This window comes from Eumetopias jubatus, unplaced genomic scaffold (genome assembly GCF_037043125.1).
Source record: "Eumetopias jubatus isolate StellerSeaLion01/CBP00866 unplaced genomic scaffold, mEumJub1_p1.0 scaffold_16, whole genome shotgun sequence".
Classification (NCBI taxonomy): domain Eukaryota; kingdom Metazoa; phylum Chordata; class Mammalia; order Carnivora; family Otariidae; genus Eumetopias; species Eumetopias jubatus.
In genome coordinates this window covers 20,565,531-20,584,104 of record NW_028274822.1, presented here as the reverse complement: position 1 = coordinate 20,584,104, position 18,574 = coordinate 20,565,531, and the positions used below count along the sequence as shown (strand labels likewise).

The 18,574-nt window shown below is 38.3% G+C and overlaps 2 protein-coding genes across 2 annotated transcripts in view; one reads left to right on the top strand and one right to left on the bottom strand.

Moving 5' to 3' along the window:
- Positions 1-259: 259 nt before the first annotated feature.
- LOC114208852 (ATP synthase peripheral stalk subunit d, mitochondrial) lies at positions 260-846 on the bottom strand. The gene has a single exon (XM_028102949.2). It carries the CDS (start codon positions 816-818, stop codon positions 333-335), a length of 486 nt encoding a protein of 161 aa, XP_027958750.1. The 5' UTR covers positions 819-846; the 3' UTR covers positions 260-332.
- Positions 847-9,193: 8,347 nt separating this feature from the next.
- The window catches only part of RAB27B (RAB27B, member RAS oncogene family), a 110,329-nt gene continuing 100,948 nt past the window's right edge, over positions 9,194-18,574 (top strand). The window contains exon 1 of the mRNA XM_028102953.2: positions 9,194-9,261. The gene's annotated coding sequence lies outside the window, so the exon portion shown is untranslated. The remainder of the gene's footprint in view (positions 9,262-18,574) is intronic.

Here is an 18,574-nt window from a genome sequence, read left to right as displayed (position 1 = left end):
GATGAAACACAGAGAGAGAAATATTATTTCTGGTGCATTTTTATTCCTAGAAGAAAGCTGAGAAATTCACCAGGAAAAAAGATGACAAAATTAAAAACTTGGACTTTATTTTCCATAAATCCTACCTGAGTTTTTGGTCAAGATAATCATCTAATTGTGGTCTACTTTCTTAATGATGTAGTTTTTGAATGTAGGTGAGGCTTGGTGGGGTGAGGTCGGAACCGACGGCCAAGAAAGAATTCTTTTTTTTTTTTTTTTTTTTTTACCGTATCATTATTTTTAATGTCCAGCATTTACAACATGAGGGCCAGAGCTTTCTCCCCAACTCAAGTTTATAAATTCTCAATTGGCTTGTGAGGCCAATAGGGATACTTCTTCTTGTCTAATCTGGTTTCTGGGAAGACTTCATTCAGGTCCTCAATGGTCATCTGATCAAATGGAATTATGTTCCTCATCTTCTCCAGCTCTTTTTCATATTCCTCAATCCTGGTCTTTGAGAGAGACAAAAACTTGGCACAACTTTTCACATCTTCTTTTTCTTCAGCATCCACCTGAACAGTGTATTTATCCTCTGGCACAGGAACCTTCAGGGCATTAAACTTCTTCTCAAAGTCATCTACCAAACCAGCCTTTGCCACATTGGCCTTGTAGTAAGCCCAGTCGATAGCAGGTGGTTTCTCAGGGAGAGTAGCCAATCTGGAGGTAAGTGTCTCATTCCAGGATTTCAGGGAGTTAGCAATGGCCTTCTGGTTTCGGGGTATGATCTCCCCAAAAGCTACCCAGTCAATGGTTTTTAGAGCAAGTTTTCGCGCAGCCATCTTGAGATCCTTCACCGACCCCGGCGGCCTAGAGTCCCCAAGAAAGAATTCTTGAGGCGTCTTTGGTGCAAAAAGGTGGTTTTATTAAAGCATGGGGACAGAACCCGTGGGCAGAAAGAGCTCCAGTGGGGTTGTGAGGGGCAATTGATTATATACTATGGGCTTGGGGGGAAGTAAGGAAAAACGGAGGTTTTCAAAAGAACTTTCATATGCTAAAGAGGACCTACAAGATACTGGAGGCCTTGGCCACTGTCAAGTTCAGGTTGTTTTTCCCTCTAGCAAGGTATTAACAATAAGACAGTTGGGAGCTTCCTGGAAGACTGTCACATAAAGCCCACCCAGGAGGGAGGGGAAGGTTGCAGGGTGTTCAGCTTGTGCTTTGTCTTCAGCTAGCCTCCTGCTCCCTCATCATTAAGAAGCATGTCCTTGGAAGTGATGAATATTGACTAATATCCTTGGCATACAAAACCAAAGAGCCAAGTGGTATCACAATTATTTTCAAAGACAAAACAAAATTAATATTATTAAGGGAGGCTGTATCTTCCTATGGGATCTTGTGAAATTTTGAATAAGTAATAAATTTTCATGGTTCAAAATTCAAACAATAAGACTACACCAAGAAGACTCACCTGCATTGTTCTCCTCACCTGTCAAGTTCCCCAGACCTCTGCTTCCTAAAGCTAATTGGTTTTATCACCTACTCACTATTTCTCTATGCCAATACAGACACATACGAAGGTCAAGTCTTTCCTCCCTTTTTGTTACACAAAAGTTTGTATACAACATGTACTGTTATACATCCAGCTTATAAAATATATATTTATGTATGGCAAGCCTTATGAATTAGCATGTCACCTCTGTACCGTGGGCACGCTAAGCTTCTATGCAGCATCCCAGCCTTATTGAATATGCTGAAGCAAGCCCTTTTGCTAAATAAAAAGTGACCCACCTCTCAGCCTTGCTGCCTTAGTTCTCTTGCCTAGAGGCAGAAGGTGGCAGTTGGGTAAGATCTCAAGGCCTCTATAAATTTTGAAGACATTTCTAGAGTTTAACTACTCATGAAAATAAGCTCTGGGAATTCTGACATTCTTCCTTCTGGCAAAGTCAGTCTTGAGGGATTGATTTTAGCCTGAAGGCTTAGTGATACGAATAAAGGTGTTTCTTGAAGAGTGAGTGTTTTCACCTGTAAAGCTTGAAAGGACAAAGGAATCTAAAGCAGTCTTATTTTTCTGAGTAGGGCAAATGACCTGGGAAGAAACCTTTCTAAGGCAATTAGAACTTAATTGTCACCCTGGAGGAAAGTATAAACTTCTTGGAACACTACCTCTCAAGAAAGTACAGGAGAGGCCCTTCTCTGAGTCAGAATGGTGGGTGGAACCGTGTTGGAGTCACTGTTATGAATGCAGTTTATTTTGTAGCTAAAATTTCTGGAGATGGTTTCATCTTTCTGAGTCTATAAGCATCCTAGCTTGTTTTTAAAAACCTCCAAGAACCTGTATAGAATTATCTGAATTTTTAATAATGGAAGGCAGGAAGAAGTTAGGGTCAAATATAAAATTTTTTTTAAAGATTTTCATTATTTATTTATTTATTCTTGGAGGGGGAAGAGAGAGGCATAGGGAGAAGCAGGCTTCCCGCGGAGCAGGGAGCCCGATGTGGGACCCAATCCCAGGATCCTGGGACCACAACCTGAGCCGAAGGCAGAAGCTCAACCGACTGAGCCACCCAGGCCCCCCTCAAATATACAAATATTAAAAAGGATAAGGTCACTCAACCCATTCCTAATTTATTTACTAAGAATTGAGCTGCTATTTCTGCAATAGATTTGTCTTCGTTTCTGTGTTTTGCTTCTGTTAATAATCAAGTTTATTTGCATTTTCTGAGTACAAAGTGAGTAATTATAAAAGCAGGTGCCCTGAAGACAGCTGAGTGGTAGGTGGAAGCCAATCTGGCTTCCCCATTTTCTGTGTTTCTAGGCTGTCAGAGAGAGCCTGGAGTCAAGCCAAAGGAGGAGACTGACGACTTAAATCTCAAGGCCAAAGGCTCCGTTTGTATAACATTCTGGTTTCCTCTGCAGATGGTGGCCATATCCTAGGACATCAATGGTAGGTCTCATCTCCTCAAAAGTGTGCAAGACAACCCTATAAATTTTGGATTCATGTCAACTTAAATTGTGGGGACAAGTTTCGATAGTATGTTCTAACCCTGTACTACTTTTGAAAGCATCTGAGAACCGGCTGTCCTCAATATGGGAAGGAATTCTCAGCAGTCTAGACGGAAACAGAATAATTATCCCTCCTGGTCCTATATAATATACTTGTAAGCATGCGAAGACCTCGAACTCAGTTTTGATACCGATTATGGCACATCTGACCCTACATTCTACACTACTACCATGTGGCTTATCATTCAAGTATCATGCTATTTAGCTTTTACCTGTTTTCAACGCTTTATATCCTCTTAACAAACTGAATTGTATGCTTTTTTAGCAGAGGCATTCCCATTATTTATTTAGCAGATGTTTACTGAGTGCCTACTATGGACCAGATCCTCTGTGAGGGACTGGTGATGGCATCCCTGCTATCCTGGAGTTCTGGATGGAACACCAAAAATACACAAATGGATCTAGGGTATGTTAGATGGGGATAACTTAACGAAGAGCAAGGGCTCCAAGAGAGCCTAGGCTGATTTAGATTGAGTGGTGAGGGAAGGAAACTCTGACCATGTGCTCCTGAGACAGAGACTTGAGTTCAATGAGTGAATGAGCCACACAGATAACAAATGCAGAAAAGAGCCCAGAAGGCAGAAGAATGGTAACTGGTAAATGGTAAGTGCCCCGGGCCTTGCATGAGACTGTGTTTGCCATGTTCAAGAAGAGCAAGGAGGTAAATATAGCTAGAAAAAAGAGAGAGGAGGATGATGGGAGGTGAGATCAGATACACAAGACAGAACCAGAGTGGAGAGCATGAGCAATCTTGTGGAACTGTGACCTATATGCCCAGGGAGATGGGGAGCCGTTAGTGGAGGTAGTGAGGGCAAGGGAGACCAATTCCAAGGCTGTCAAAATAGTCCAGGCAAGAGATAGTAGTGGTTAAAACCAGTAGCTGGAGGAGTAATTCCGACATAACTGATAACGGCAAACATCTCTTGAGAGAATTTGCGCCAAACAGTGTGCCTGTGTCTGGGCTCTTGACCATTTGTATTGCCTGTCCTAAAACAGTAAGTGAGTGTCATCTTCATTAAATAGATCGATTTCATTCATTTGAAGGGTTTTGAGCCTTGGCTACATGTATGTCTTTTTGGCAGCTCATATTGGACCCAGATAGGAAGACCAACAGATATGGATCTTTAATATTCCTTTTCCTTTTCCTGCCTCATTTCAGGACAAGGTTTTTAGTTATTTTTGTTTCAAAATGTGATAAAGAAATCTTCCAAGAGAACATAAAAAACATTTTTTCCTTTACGATTTGGACTTTACACCGATAATACTAGAATCATGAGGTGCAGTTCACAGGTGACACTGTATCTCGTCACCCACAATCTAGACTTGTTACTTGTCTCCTTTTACTGAAGGATGTATAGAAGGTCAGGACCAATGTCATCTGATAAAGAATAATACTTCAAAAGGAGTCATTGGAGCTGTTCATTCAGTCAGTTTGCAAATACTTATAGAGATATGGCGGTGAGTTGCCCACCATGCTGGTGAAGACAGATACAAAGATGTATATGCAGTCTGGTTGGTGCCATGGCACATACACTACAGCTGTCTAGAAGCATGATGCACAAGCCACAGGATGTGTATGTGCAGAATGCTGTGGGAGCATAGAGAGGGGAGGTGTCTCACTGTGTGTGGGAGAGGTTCAGAAGGTGTTGATATATGAAATGGAGCTAGAAGGAGATTGTTAGGTGGACGAGGAAGTCCATTAACTAGTTTTGGTCTTTGAGAAGAGTGAAATTAGTAGGGGTCCTTCTAAAAAAAAAGCAATAGTCCCCAACAGGGGGAGAACTTGAAGAAAGATTATAGCATGGTTATTAGATGGTGAGAATCACCTTTAGTGAGGTCCCAGGCATTAGGTAAGAATCTTAATTGCCAATTGGATGAGATAAAAACCAGGAAGTTGACTTTGGTGTCTGGATAGCAAGAATGTTATTTGATATAACTGCTACTCTTGGGAGGCTCTTTGGAAGGCCAGGGCCCTCAGTGACATTGATCATTATTAAAAACCTGTTTTGAAGTATTTCCACGTGGGTCCAACCTTAATCTATGAAAATGTTCCTGAAACTTTGCACGGCTTAAAAATAAATTTGACCTTATTTTATGTAGATCAGAGTTGCTTGTAGGTATAGAACTTGTACACTTAATGCTCTTTATGTGGTGAACACTCTTAGTTTTTGGAGGCATTCTGGCTTGCAGTGAAGACAGAGGGGACTGGAGAAATCAGATTGAGTGTAAACTTTTGCTCTATCACCTACCTGCTATCCTTGCTACATGAATTAGCCTTTGTTTTGGCATCTGAACAAGTGAGAGAATAGCAGTACCTTCATCCCAGGGTTACAGTGAAAGAGAAATTGGTATATGTAAAACACTTAGCAAAATGGGTGACGTATAGTAAGTGCTTACTGCATAACAGTTACTATTATGCTCAACCCCCAATTCACTTTTTGTATGCCTGTATTGCCATGATGGTTTTGCTCCAAGTAACTTATTCTCAATATTATGACATAAACCAACTTTGTCTAAGACTCCTGGCTTGGAGGACAGGAGGCAAATGGCTTCCTAATAGCAAAGAGAAACAGTACAGAGATTTAGTGTTTACCTGTAAGGAAAATAAAATCTTGAGCTGTCCACTTCCCAGGTCTCCATGAAGCTGAGAAATGTGCATCTGCTTCAGATTCCCCTGTAACATTCCATCATACTAGCCAAGACAAAATTTCCATGTTTGGGTTTGGCTTTGTGAGCGAACTTTCTATTTCATAGAACCCCTCCCCACAGTCTCAAATCCTCTATAGCCTCAAGCTACTCCTGAGTTGTCTTCTAGTTTTACTTCTAAGAGAGATTGCATCCTGTAGGTTTGTTTTTCTTTCCAATACCAATGACCAAGGTTTGCTAGCCCAATGTCTTACGGTCTTTGTATTACCTTACAAACAAATATGAATTAATATAATGGGGGTTGTTAATAATAATCATGGCTTCCTTCTCCCAGGTGATATGGTTAAAAGCCGCAGAAGCCTTTGAATCCATAGATGTCAGTTTTAGTTTTAAATGTAGAGTAAAAAAAATAAAAACCTTATCCAAATGGGTAAGACCAATGCTATTTTGCCACGAACATGAATTATGAATTGCGAATGATAGCTTATGGCGTTTTACAGACGACCACAGTGGATGATTCAGTCTAAAGAATGTGGGAGGATTTTAAAACAAAACTGAATGATAGTTTTGATGCTTCAGTGTGTGTGTTTGTGTGTGTGTATGTATGTGTGTGTAAGCACATGCCCATGTATGAGTTCATTTAAATTCTTTTTGCTTCCCACACCCGCCTACCAAATAATTATGACATTCCAAAATATGCATGGATTTCATAGCCAATGTTAGTTATTAGATTGTGAAATTAGAATTTCCAGCTCAAGTATTTTATATTCTCTTTATCATGACTTTCTCAGTGGTTGACCCTATCCTATTTAAAGTTACAATATGTTACATCCACAAAATCATCTCCGTTCTCGTAAGGATTAACATATTTTCTGTGTGGGATGGCACTGCAGGGTATGTCTTTTGAGTGCTCTGTAGAAAAGTCAGAATAACCATTGTGGGAATTCAATGAGCTGGTTTCTCTCAGAATTTCATGGCAGTTCTCACATCTGTGCCTTAACACACTTTGGGATTCACGATGCAGAATGTCACAAGTAATTTCATGTTAGTAAAATGCAAAATTTCCCAAACACATATCCTCATGTAAGCAGAGTCAAGGCTCCTCCTAAAATAATGTGATTCCTTTGAGTGGGAGGGAAAGGGGCTGTAGGTATAGACATTTAAAACAGTTGTTCCCAAACTCTAGCAGGCCTTTGCATCCTTGGGGGAGACTGGTTAAATTCAGATTCCTGGGCCCTACTTCCAAGGAATCTGGTGTCCTAGGTCTGGGTTGAGGCACAAATTTGCATCTTTAACGAGCAACCCAGGTGACTCTGACACGGGTGGGTAGAGATCCCATTTTCACAAATAGTGGCTGGACTTCACCAAGGGCAGCCAGTCTCAAACAGATCTCATGCCTTCCTTCCAGCTTGAATGCCTTGTCCTAGCTCCCAGTCTAACACTCACTGTGTATGTTCTCAGTCCCCAGAGTTTTGGCTCACAGACCCTAACTTCCTATGACAGGTGTTGACAGCTGCCAATTCCTGGTATGAGTCACCCTCCTTCTCAAATGCGCTAACAAAGATTGTAGAGGGATTCTGTAAATTATAGTTTGCTTCTACCTACAAATAATAGCACAAAAAACTGAAAGACAATTTTTTTCACTTCTAAAAAGCACATATTCATATGAAAAAAAGCCACTAAATGGGTGAGATAAGAGTCCAAAAATGCTAAAATTATGAGTGACTGATCTGTAGAACAAGATTTTTCTAAGTATTCGTGGCATTCCCCGACAACACCGCAAACAATATTAGAGGGTTTTTTTTTTTTTCCCTGCAAGCTATAACAATGTTGGCTATATTTTTATTACCGATTAATACTTATTAATGATGCTCTTTGAGCTTTTAAAAAATATCTACTGTTTTAAGATGCCTACTGACAAGCTTCTTAAAAATACCTACTATTCTTGAATCCCTAATCATTAATGTTTGAGATTTTGTATCAGTCAGTGTCATGCTTTCCACAACGTGGTGCTTGAGCTAGAAAGACATTTTTAGACATTGTATTTATATACAATGGAAGTTCCATTTTTCCTTAGTAGCCATTCTTTCAAGTATGTCTCTGACCATTCATACATGTCAAGGGAACTACTTCCTTCAGTTTTCTACCAATGAAATTGATCCCTTTCAGGATCTTAATCATGATTCAACTCTGGAATATTATAAGACAAACATTCTATTTCCCGTCAGATATGAGAAGATAGGAACTCTTGTCTCAAAGTTCCAGGAATGTTTGTTTCTTTTGTTTGAGTAGAGGAGTGAAGGATAATATCACACATTTTACTTAGATTTTTCATGTTTAACATTTTCAAATGGTTCTGAACCATCAGATGGAGATAGGACCTTCCTTTCCCTTCCTTGTTTCTTCTGTTCTTTCAGTTGTCATTGAGAGAGCACCTATTCATGTTCAGGCAATATGGTTAAGACCAAAGGAACAAAGATGAATCCAAAACTGTCCTTGGTAGCTCTCCCGAGGTAATAGTCTGGTTGAAAAGGGAGAGAAAGAACACAGTAAACACTACACAAGGCAATAAGGACTGTGAAAGCAGTATATACTGAGTACCGCGGAGGTATTCGTAATTCACACTGTTTCTTTGAGTGCCAGATTCTGTCTAGCTGCTGAGGATACGGAGGACAATCGCTGAATTCAAGGAGCTTACATTGTAGACAAAGAGGAGGAGGAAGCTTAATTTTAATGATAGAACATTGCATAGACTACATAATATAGTCATTCAGAACACCAAATGCTGGTTCAGTTTTTCCAGACCCTATAATGTTGGGTTTTTTATTTTTTAGCATGGGAATCAACCGCTCTGTCATTCAGAACTACCTGTTCAATGTGGCAAGTAAGGGAACGGCTCTTCACTCCAGAACTGTATTGCTGGGCAGATACCTACTCTGCCTCATTCTGGGCTGAATATATTTATGAGTCCAGACAGGGTGAGCTGCAGGCCACACTGTGATGTAAATGTGTCCAGTTTACCTTAGCACTTTGCCAGATACTCAGGTTAAATGAATGGATGAAGAAGGGAGGTGAAAGATATGGGAATCAATTACCAGGGTCAGTTGAGAGACTTCATTTTGGTTAAAAGAGGATGAATTTCCTGTCTCTATCACCTTAATTTTCAGAAATTTCTTTATTTCTAACTCATGTTTCGTACTTCGTGTAAGTAAAAAATGACTAGGGTAATCCTTACTCAGACAGTCCAATCAGATCCATCCGATACGGCCACCAGTGATAAGGGCGTCAAATAGGGTGGTTTCCTCAGTGGGCGCTAGGGGTCAGGGTAGAGCCAAGAATCAGACGGGCAGAGGGCCATGAGGCTCCTAGGCTACCTTAGGGGGAGCCCACACCCAGGAGTCCTGGTCTCAGAGCAGGAACAGGCAAAATCTCAGTTAAGAGCTGTACACAAAAATCAACACGTGAAGCATGAGCAGAGTAGGAAAGCAGACCTGTCACAAGTATTCAGAGGACACCAGAGTCAGAACAAAATAGAGATCCTGGAATCCCATGGATACCCGAGCTAATATCAGGGTAAGTTGGAACCAAAATTTGCAGATAAAATCAGAACTTTGTGGGGACAGGAGAGGAGGTATCGCTCTGCAACATCTGAGTGAGTTCTAACCCACTACAACTTGTCTGTTGGTTATTAATTAAAGGACTATTTCCTTATAACATTTGCAGTTAGTCATACCTTTTGACCCTAAGTTTTTCGTCTTAATTTGAAAGAGTGATGGATAGTATAATGATAAAAAAAGATAGCATGAAATTCAATCACCCTTTCCTGAGAAAGCTGTGAGTTATGTACTTTTATCAATTCCAGTATCTTTTTTTGTGTGTATGCCACTAAAAATGGAGTATGAACACATTGTATAAATGTAGCAGGGGCAATGTAATCTATTTCTGAGGAAGAGTGTTTTGAAGGCATAGAGACTGAAAAGGGTTACATACTTGTTTTTCTTTGTAAATATTTAAGAACAAGATAGTGCTAGTTGAAATCATCCTGGTAATAAAGGAAAGTAATAGGTTTTATGGGGCCTGAAGCTTATAATTCTGGGGAAAGCCTCTTTGATTTGATTATAAGTTAATTAATTATGAATACAAAATTAGATATGGAAGCAAATAATTATCTGAAATGACAAAAAAATCACAAGAAATTGTATCTTCTAAAACCTGAAAAATACAAGAAACAAACAAAATCTAGATATATTTTTAATAATAAATTGACACTTCTATAATAACTTTGTTTTCCTATGTTTTTTTTTTGGCTTTATGTTCTTTATATGATAAAGATTTGTAAGATTTTTTTAATGGAAAGAATAGAAAGATAATTCGATCTCAATTAGCATAATTGATCAGAATCTGTGAGTGTGCACAGGCCGGCCTGTATATACACATGCATGTAACTGACTGGTTATGTAGAAAAGATTTTTTTCAGCTTCACACCTTTTTTTTTTTGGTAGCGTGATACAAATTTATAGAATTGTAAACAAACTAGGTTTCCTCATTTATGAGCTATAGTTTTTAAGGTATTTTAGGTTTTCTCGTGCAGTATCTAATCTTAAGTGCTGTTTCAATTGATGATATTTGGGGCACCTGGGTGGCTCAGTCGGTTAAGCGTCTGCCTTTGGCTCAGGTCATGATCCCAGGATCCTGGGATCAAGCCCCGCATCGGGCTCCCTGCTCAGCGGGGAGTCTGCTTCTCCCTCTCCCTCTGCCCCCCTGCACCGCCCCCCCCCGCTTGTGCTCTCTCTCTCTCTCTCTCTCTCTGTGTCAAATAAATAAATAAAACCTAAAAAAAAATTGATGATATTCATTTACCAGTTTGTCATTGATGTCCTTGTCGTAATGACATATTCTGAGTTTTGTGTTATACTTGTTGCCATCCATATTTTGTGTGAAATCTGAAAAAGAAATTTAAATCTTTTTCCAGTGTTCATGGATTTGTACCTCTTCACTAATTAAATTATCCAACTGTGAAGAGCGTTGATTCATTACATCTCTTTAAAAAGGTATATTCTCAATAAATTATTGCTTTTGGCAGATAATTTTTTTAATCTGATGTTTTGTTACAGTCCTCTTCTTGATCCTTGATTGGTTTCATCATGGTCATTATCACTTTTACTTAATTTTCGGTTATTTTTTATGTTAATATTCTCTCAGATCTCTCCTGTTAAGGATATTAAAGAAACTGCTTTTCATGTATATGAAATCGGGACTTTGTAAATACTCAGGCCATGTAAAATGGCCAGTTTTCAACTCAACATTCCCTTGTCATATGCTCTAAATACTCCTGGCCATTTATATATGTCTGATAGGAGAGGAAACGTGACAGAGGAAAATTCATAATGGAAATTGACAGTGTTCTTAATCAGTGGCAGTGAAAGTATCACATTTTTGTACATTTAGCAAAAAAATACAATGTTTTGATTACCCCAGGCAAGTAAGGGGGCCTGAAATTTATACTCCGTTGCATTTGTGGCAAATCTTCTTATGGATGACCCTTAACATATCACATATGCAATTTGTCTGCATATGAAGGTATGAGATATGACCCAATTATTTAATAATCTGGATGGCAGTAGGTAATGCACACAAAAAAAATCATAATTTTCAATTGAGAAAGAAGTGATCCTGTAAAGTTTTTTTTGCAAGCAATTATATCTGCCTGAGTATTTGTAAATACATTGATACAAGAAGTAGGGGAGAAAAACAGATACTTGGAGAACAATGAAATAAAAGCTATATATATCTCACACACATATACACAGAGTGACACAGAACTGGTTTAAACTACCACTAATGTGACCTGCTTTGAGATATGATGAAAAATACCAGCCAACCATAATTTGATGGTTCTAAACCCCAGATCTGGCATTTCTCTAAACCTTGCCGTGCATGCTTACCATATTATACCTAGGAAAATCCACTCTAATTTGGACTATGAATCAGGAAGAATGTATGGGCTCTACCCTGACAAATAGCTATCCAGATTGTACCTTAAACAGAGCAGAATCTCAATAAACATTGGCTGATTTTTACTGAATAGATACTTTTTTCAGGTACTATTATCTATTTTTTAAAATTATTTATTTATTTATTTGACAGAGAGAGAGAGAGAGAGAGAGAGAGAGAGAGATCACGAACAGGGGGAGTGGCAGAGGGAGAGGGAGAAGCAGGCTCCCGGCTGAGCAGGGAGTCCGATGGGGGGCTCAATCCCAGAACCCTGGGATCAAGGCCCTGAGCTGAAGGCAGATGCTTAACCCGACTGCACCCTCAGGCACCCCCTATTATCTATTGTTAAGTGCAGCCAGTGTGTCATTGTTTAGTAATCTGACTCTTCTAATATCTGTTTGCCCAAAGCTTGTGTACGTAAACTTGACTCCTATCACTAAGCTCTCAATTCTGGCCTTGCTCTTTTTCTATATTTTCCAACTGAACAGTATTGCTTCAAGTTATGTAAGATCAACGAAGGTGGTTATTAATATCATCTAAAATGTACATCTGAGCCAAGAATAAAACATAAAGCACATCTGAACCAAGAAATGATTCTTTTTCGTAATGTTCAGTAGATTAAAAGCTTTTGGACATTTAAATCAAATTATTGTGCCTGCCAAAAATAAATTTAAATTTTGTGTTAACTCAGATTGTTCCACTGGTAAATGTAAAAGCTCTGAACTTCTACATGTAGCTCACCTGTTTGAATGATTTGATCCAAAATAAAATTTAGTGCCTAAAAACTCTGGTTATTATTTTAGTTAAACATATATGATCCTTTCAAAATTTCCTTTATACTTTTGATTTGTGTTTTTCCCTAACATCAAGTTGGCTTTCTTGAACGCTCTCCTCAAAGTGTTCGTTTGATTATTTATCAGATTTTCTTCTGCCCTCCTCTACCCCCTCCAAAGAAATAACAAGGCCACCTTCTTCAGAAAGGATGGCATGCTGTAGGAAACCCAACACAAATCAAGAATTGTACTTTTCTGTCACTAATCTTGTCTTCCTTTGGAACAGGAAGAAATCCTTCTGCGAAATCAGTTGTGACTCAATGAGTGTGGAATCTTCCCTTTCTCTGGGGAAGGGGAAAGGATTTTGGTTAGAACAAAAGAACTATTTTTGAAGAATCTGGTGAATGTTAAGTGTAAGATTAATGGATGTCTTGTAACCTAAGTTTTTTTCTTGTGTTTTTCCAGGCAATTCTTTGCCCTCTATTAGATAATAACCAAGTATTCTTAAATCCAGTTTCTAGTTGGAGACATGACAATTAAAATTGTTGTCAATTCCCTGGTCATTTGATTCAGAAACTGCCTTCACTGTAATTTATAGAACAGGTACATATGTGGATAATTTCTAAAGAATTCCATTCAATTTACCAAATACTTATGAAAACCATTATGTGTATGGTATTGTGTTAATAACTGGATGATATGAAAATAGAACAGATAAAATTTTACCTTCGAGGAACTGACAGCTCAGTAAAGGAAATTAAATAAGCATCCAAATAAATATAGTACAAAATTCAATAAGAGAAATAAGTAAAATGTGCTATAAACAAATAAGAGGGGCGCCTGAGTGGCTCAGTTGTTAAGCGTCTGCCTTCGGCTCAGGTCATGATCCCAGGGTCCTGGAATCGAGCCCCACATCAGGCTCCCTGCTCGGGCGGGAAGCCAGATTCTCCCTTTCCTGCTCCCCCTGCCTGTGTTCCCTCTATCACTGTGCCTCTCTCTGTCAAATAAATAAATAAAATCTTTAAAAAAAACAAATAAGAGGGAAAATATATGTCAAGTTTGGGAAGAATCAGGAAAGACTTCATGAATGAAGGATTATCTGAGATGGGCCTCAAAGGTTGGGAGATCAGTAGACCAAGCAACCTCTCTTGAGCTTGCAAATGACCAAAAACAAATAAAAAACAGAGAAAAACAATATAGCCAAGGGACCCTGTTGCATTCTAATACTAATTTTTTCCCTTAAGTTCATTCTGTGTCACTCTGGACAAACAAATTATTCTCATTTATCTTGTCCCTAAAATGAAGATATTGGACTGATGGTTCTAATGTGCTCTATAGTGTGCTGAAGTAGGGACAAATATCAAAGCAGCAAACAGGAGTTAGTGAGGGGTCACTAATTAGCTTTGTGTCACTTAACCTGCTCAGGCCTTGATGCCTCATTTTGAAGTGAGTTTGTGGGGGGTCAGAAGACTTCAAAATTCTCTCTGTAGCTCTGGAATTGTATAATTAAATACAAACCCAGCACCAGTTTCTTTTATCGTATTCTGACCAGAGGCAAGCAAACATTTCCTTTTCATTTCTTTATTGTGTATTCTATCAGTGAGTAGCACTGACCTTTGCACATAGTAGTTGGTCAATAAGCTCTTTATCAGATAAATTACTTATTATTAAGGTTTTTCCCCCAAGGTTTGTATCTTTGGCATTCATTTGAAACATATTCCTCTGTTTCTTCATTTTGCTTGACTCTCTGTGTTTATTTGTCTGTATTAGGCAAAATAGCTACCTCTCTCGGTCTGGAAGGAGTGGCCTTGTGTAGGAGACGAAACTTATAGTTCAACCTGGTCCTAGTTCTTGGTTGTCTCTCAAACCTTTGTGATTATCAAAGTGGCTTGATTTATTCTTGATAGATCATAGTTTTTGAGGGTATGCCAAGACCTGTCAGTGTTCTAAAAGGAGGGATCTCATTTAGCACCTAGTTTTAGGCTGATTGGAAGCTGGATCCTCAGACAGCAACTTTTAAAGTGTGCAAATATGTACAGTCCTATGTAACTATCATTGTAAACCCTGCTGATCTTGCTGAACTGTAAACCACCTGGTCTGGAGATGCCCCTTAGGAACAAATATGTTGAGATTAAACAACATGCTCCTGAACAACTGGTGGGTCAACAACAACACCAACAAAAAAATCGAAGGAGAAATAAAACCATCTTGAGACAAATGAAAATGGAAATATATCAAAATCTGTAAGATGCAGCAAAAGCAGTTCTAATAGGGAAGATACAGTCCTACACCAAGAAATAAAAAAAATCTCAAGTAAACAGTCTAACTTTAACCTAAAGGAACTAGAAAAAGAATAACAAATGAAGTTCATAGTTAGTAGAAAAGAAAGGAAATAACAAAGATCAGAGTGGAAATAAATGTAATAGAGACTAAACAGACAATAAAAAAGATCAATGAAACTAAGAGTTGGTTCTTTGAAAAAATAGACAAAATTGATAAATCTTTAGCTAGACTTGCCAAGAAATAGAGAGAGGGCTCAGATAAGTAAAACTGTAGTTAAAAGAGAAGTTACAGGGGCACCTGGGTGGCTCAGTCGTTAAGCATCTGCCTTCGGCTCAGATCATGATCCCAGGAGCCCTGCATTGGGCTCCCTGCTCCACAAGGAAGCCTGCTTCTCCCTCTTCGGCTCACTCCCCTTGCTTGTGTTCCCTCTCTCGCTGTGTCTCTCTCTGTCAAATGAATAAATAACATCTTTTAAAAAAAAACTTACAACTAATATCACAGAAATAGAATCATAAGAGACTACTATAAACAATTATACACCAATAAATTGGACAACCTAGAAGAAATGGATAAATTCCTAGAAACATACAAAAGACAGTCTCTTGAATAAATGGTGTTGGGAAAATGGGACAGCCACATGCAAAAGAATGAAACTGGACCACTTTCTTACACCACACAGAAAAATAAACTCAAAGTGGGTTAAAGACGTGAACGTAGGACCTGAAACATAAAAATCCTAAAAGAAAACATAGAAAGTGAGCTCTTTGACATTGATTGGTATTGGTGATGAATTTTTGGATCTGACTCCAAAATCAAAGACAACAAAAGCAAAAATAAACAAGTAGGAGTACACCAAACTAAAAAGCTGCACGGGGCGCCTGGGTGGCTCAGTTGGTTAAGCAGCTGCCTTCAGCTCAGATCATGATCTCAGGCTTCTGGGATCGAGCCCCATGTCAGGCTCCCTGCTCAGCAGGGAGTCTGCTTCTCCCTCTCCCTCTGTGCTCTCTCTCCCTTTCTCTCTCTCTCTCTTTCAAATAAATAAATAAAATCCTAAAAAAAAAAAAAGCTACTGCACAGCAAAGAAAACCATCGATGAAATGGAAGGGTAATGTATTGCATGGGAGAAAATATTTGCAAATCATCTATCTGATAAGGCGTTAATATCCAAAATATATAAAGAACTCATACAATTCAAGAGCAAAAATAAATAAATAAAAATTAAAAAAAAAAGCCAGTCTGATTTAAAAATGGACAGAGGATCTGAATAGACATTTTTCCAAGCAGGACATACAGGTGGCCAATGAGCACATGAAAAGATGTTCAACATCACCCTCATCAGGAAAATGCAAATGAAAAACCACAATGAGGTATCACCTCATACCTGTTAGAATGGCTATTATCAAAAAGACAAGAAATAGTAAGTATTGGCAAGGCCTCAGAGAAAAGGAACCCTTGTGTACTGTTGATAGAAATGTAAATTGGTGCAGCCACTATGGAAAACAACAGGGAGGTTTCCCACAAAATAAAAAATAGAGCTACCATATGATCTAGAAATTCTATTTATCTGAAGAAAAATGAAAACACTAATTCAAAAAGATATATATACCCCTATGTTCATTGCAGCATTATTTATAATAGCCAAGATATGGAAACAACCTGAGCCCATTGAAGGTTGAATGGAGAAAGAGGATGTAATACACACACACACATACACAAACAATGGAATACTAAGCTATAAAAAAAAAAATCTTGCCATTTACATGGATGGACCTTGAGGGTACTATGCTAAGTGAAATATATCATACAGAGAAGACAAATACCATATGATTTCACTTATATGTGGAATCTAAAAAACAAAGCAAATGAAGAAACAAAACAAAACCCATAGATAAAGAGGAAAGAATGGTGGTTGCCAGGGTGGATAGAATGGGGGTCTGGGAAAAAATGGGTGAATGGGGCAAGAGTTATAAAACTTCGAGTTATAAAATTAGTAAGTCATGTGGATGTATTGTACAACATGGTGACAACAGTTAATAATATTGTAGTGCATATTTGAAAGTTGCCAAGAGAGTAAATCTTAAAAGTTCTCATCAGAAGAAAAAAAATTTTGTATGTATGGTAATGGATGGTAACTAGACTTTATTATGGTGATTGCTTCACAGTGTATGCAAATATTGAATCATTATGTTATATGCCTGGAATTAATATCTTATTATGTCAATTGGACTTCAATTAAAAAAAAGACTTATAATAAAGATATTTCTAATTAGCTACTCACAAGCTGCTGTCAGATCAGTGTTTTTTTTCAGTGAAAGGAAGTGATATCCATACTCTAATGTCTTTCATGAAGTATTAGGAGGGTGCCATGTTTGGAGGGACAGTGAATGTCTTTAACTAGAGCCCTGAGTTCTCTTATGAAAGGAGGATAAAGCTTGAGAGTTAGATGAAAGGTCCTTGGATGCCAATCTCAGAACATGGAAGAATATTCTTTAGGTAATAAATAACAAGAGACCATTTTCGGATCAATAAGAAAGGTCCATAGAGAGGCAATTGTTAAATAAGGGGTTTACTAGGTCTTGATTTTATACTGAATACTGAGAAATTTGCTTGAGGATCTGATACTGCAATGGGAATAATTTATAGTATTTCATTTCCTTTATTTTCCCTGCCTGTTCTGTCTCCCTGAGGTTATAACTTGGGAACTAAACCAAGATTTCAGCTGAAACTGTTACCAAAGCACTTAGAAGTTCATATTATTTCTCATTATTATTTTTCCAGCTAAGCCCAACTCCTAAGGCTCTTTAAGTTGTTAAGTCTGCTTTCTTCTTAGATGCGTGAGGTCAGTTTTCTTCCCTAAAGAGAACTATTTCCATGCAAATAGATGCAGTGAAACAGAATACAGAGTTGTTTTGGTTCTAGGGTTTGCATAAGAAATGTAATACATTTATCCATCCCTGTCATGTGACTGTATTTCCTGTTCTCAGAACAATTTACTTTTGACCTTTGTCAGTTTCAACAACATGGGTTTGGGGCGCCTGGGTGGCTCAGCCATTAAGCGTCTGCCTTCGGCTCAGGTCATGATCCCAGGGTTCTAGGATTGAGCCCCACATCGGGCTCCCTGCTCAGCGTGGAGTCTGCTTCTCCCTCTCCCACTCCCCCCTGCTTGTGTTCCTGCTCTCGCTGTGTCTCTCTCTGTCAAATAAATAAATACAATCTAAAACAACAACAACAACAACATGGGTTTGAACTATATGGTCCATTTGTACACGGATCTTTTTTCGATAAATACATTATGGTATTTTAGATGCATTATCTCTTCCTTATGATTTTCTAAAGGACCTTTTTTCCCCTCTAGTTTGCTTTATGTTAAGAACATAGTATATAATAGATATAACATATAAAATACTTGTTGACTATTTATGTTAAGCTTCTGGTCAACAGTAGACTATTAATAATTAAGTTTTGGGGGAGTCAAAAGTTATACCTGGATTTTCAACTGAAGGTAGTTGGTGTCCTTAGCCCCTGTGTTGTTCAAGAGTCAACTGTGTTTATTTTTAGAATTTTGCTTTATTTGAATTGCAACAAAATATATTATCATAAGCATACTTAAAAAACATCAAATGAGAACCACCAAATATTAAAAACTGGAAAAAGGCTCCTACTTCCTCTGCCTGGATACAGTTATTTGTAAATCATAATTTGGGTTTATGTCTCTATTTAGGCAATAACAACTACTGAGCTGCCACATGACTCTTTCTATTCCAGACGTCAATGCTTCTCTTATATATATATATATATATATATATATATATATATATATATATATATATCAGTGA

What these genes read in the sequence shown, in the direction of transcription:
- LOC114208852 (XM_028102949.2), bottom strand. Translation starts at nt 818, where the DNA reads ATGGCTGCGCGAAAACTTGCTCTAAAAACCATTGACTGGGTAGCTTTT.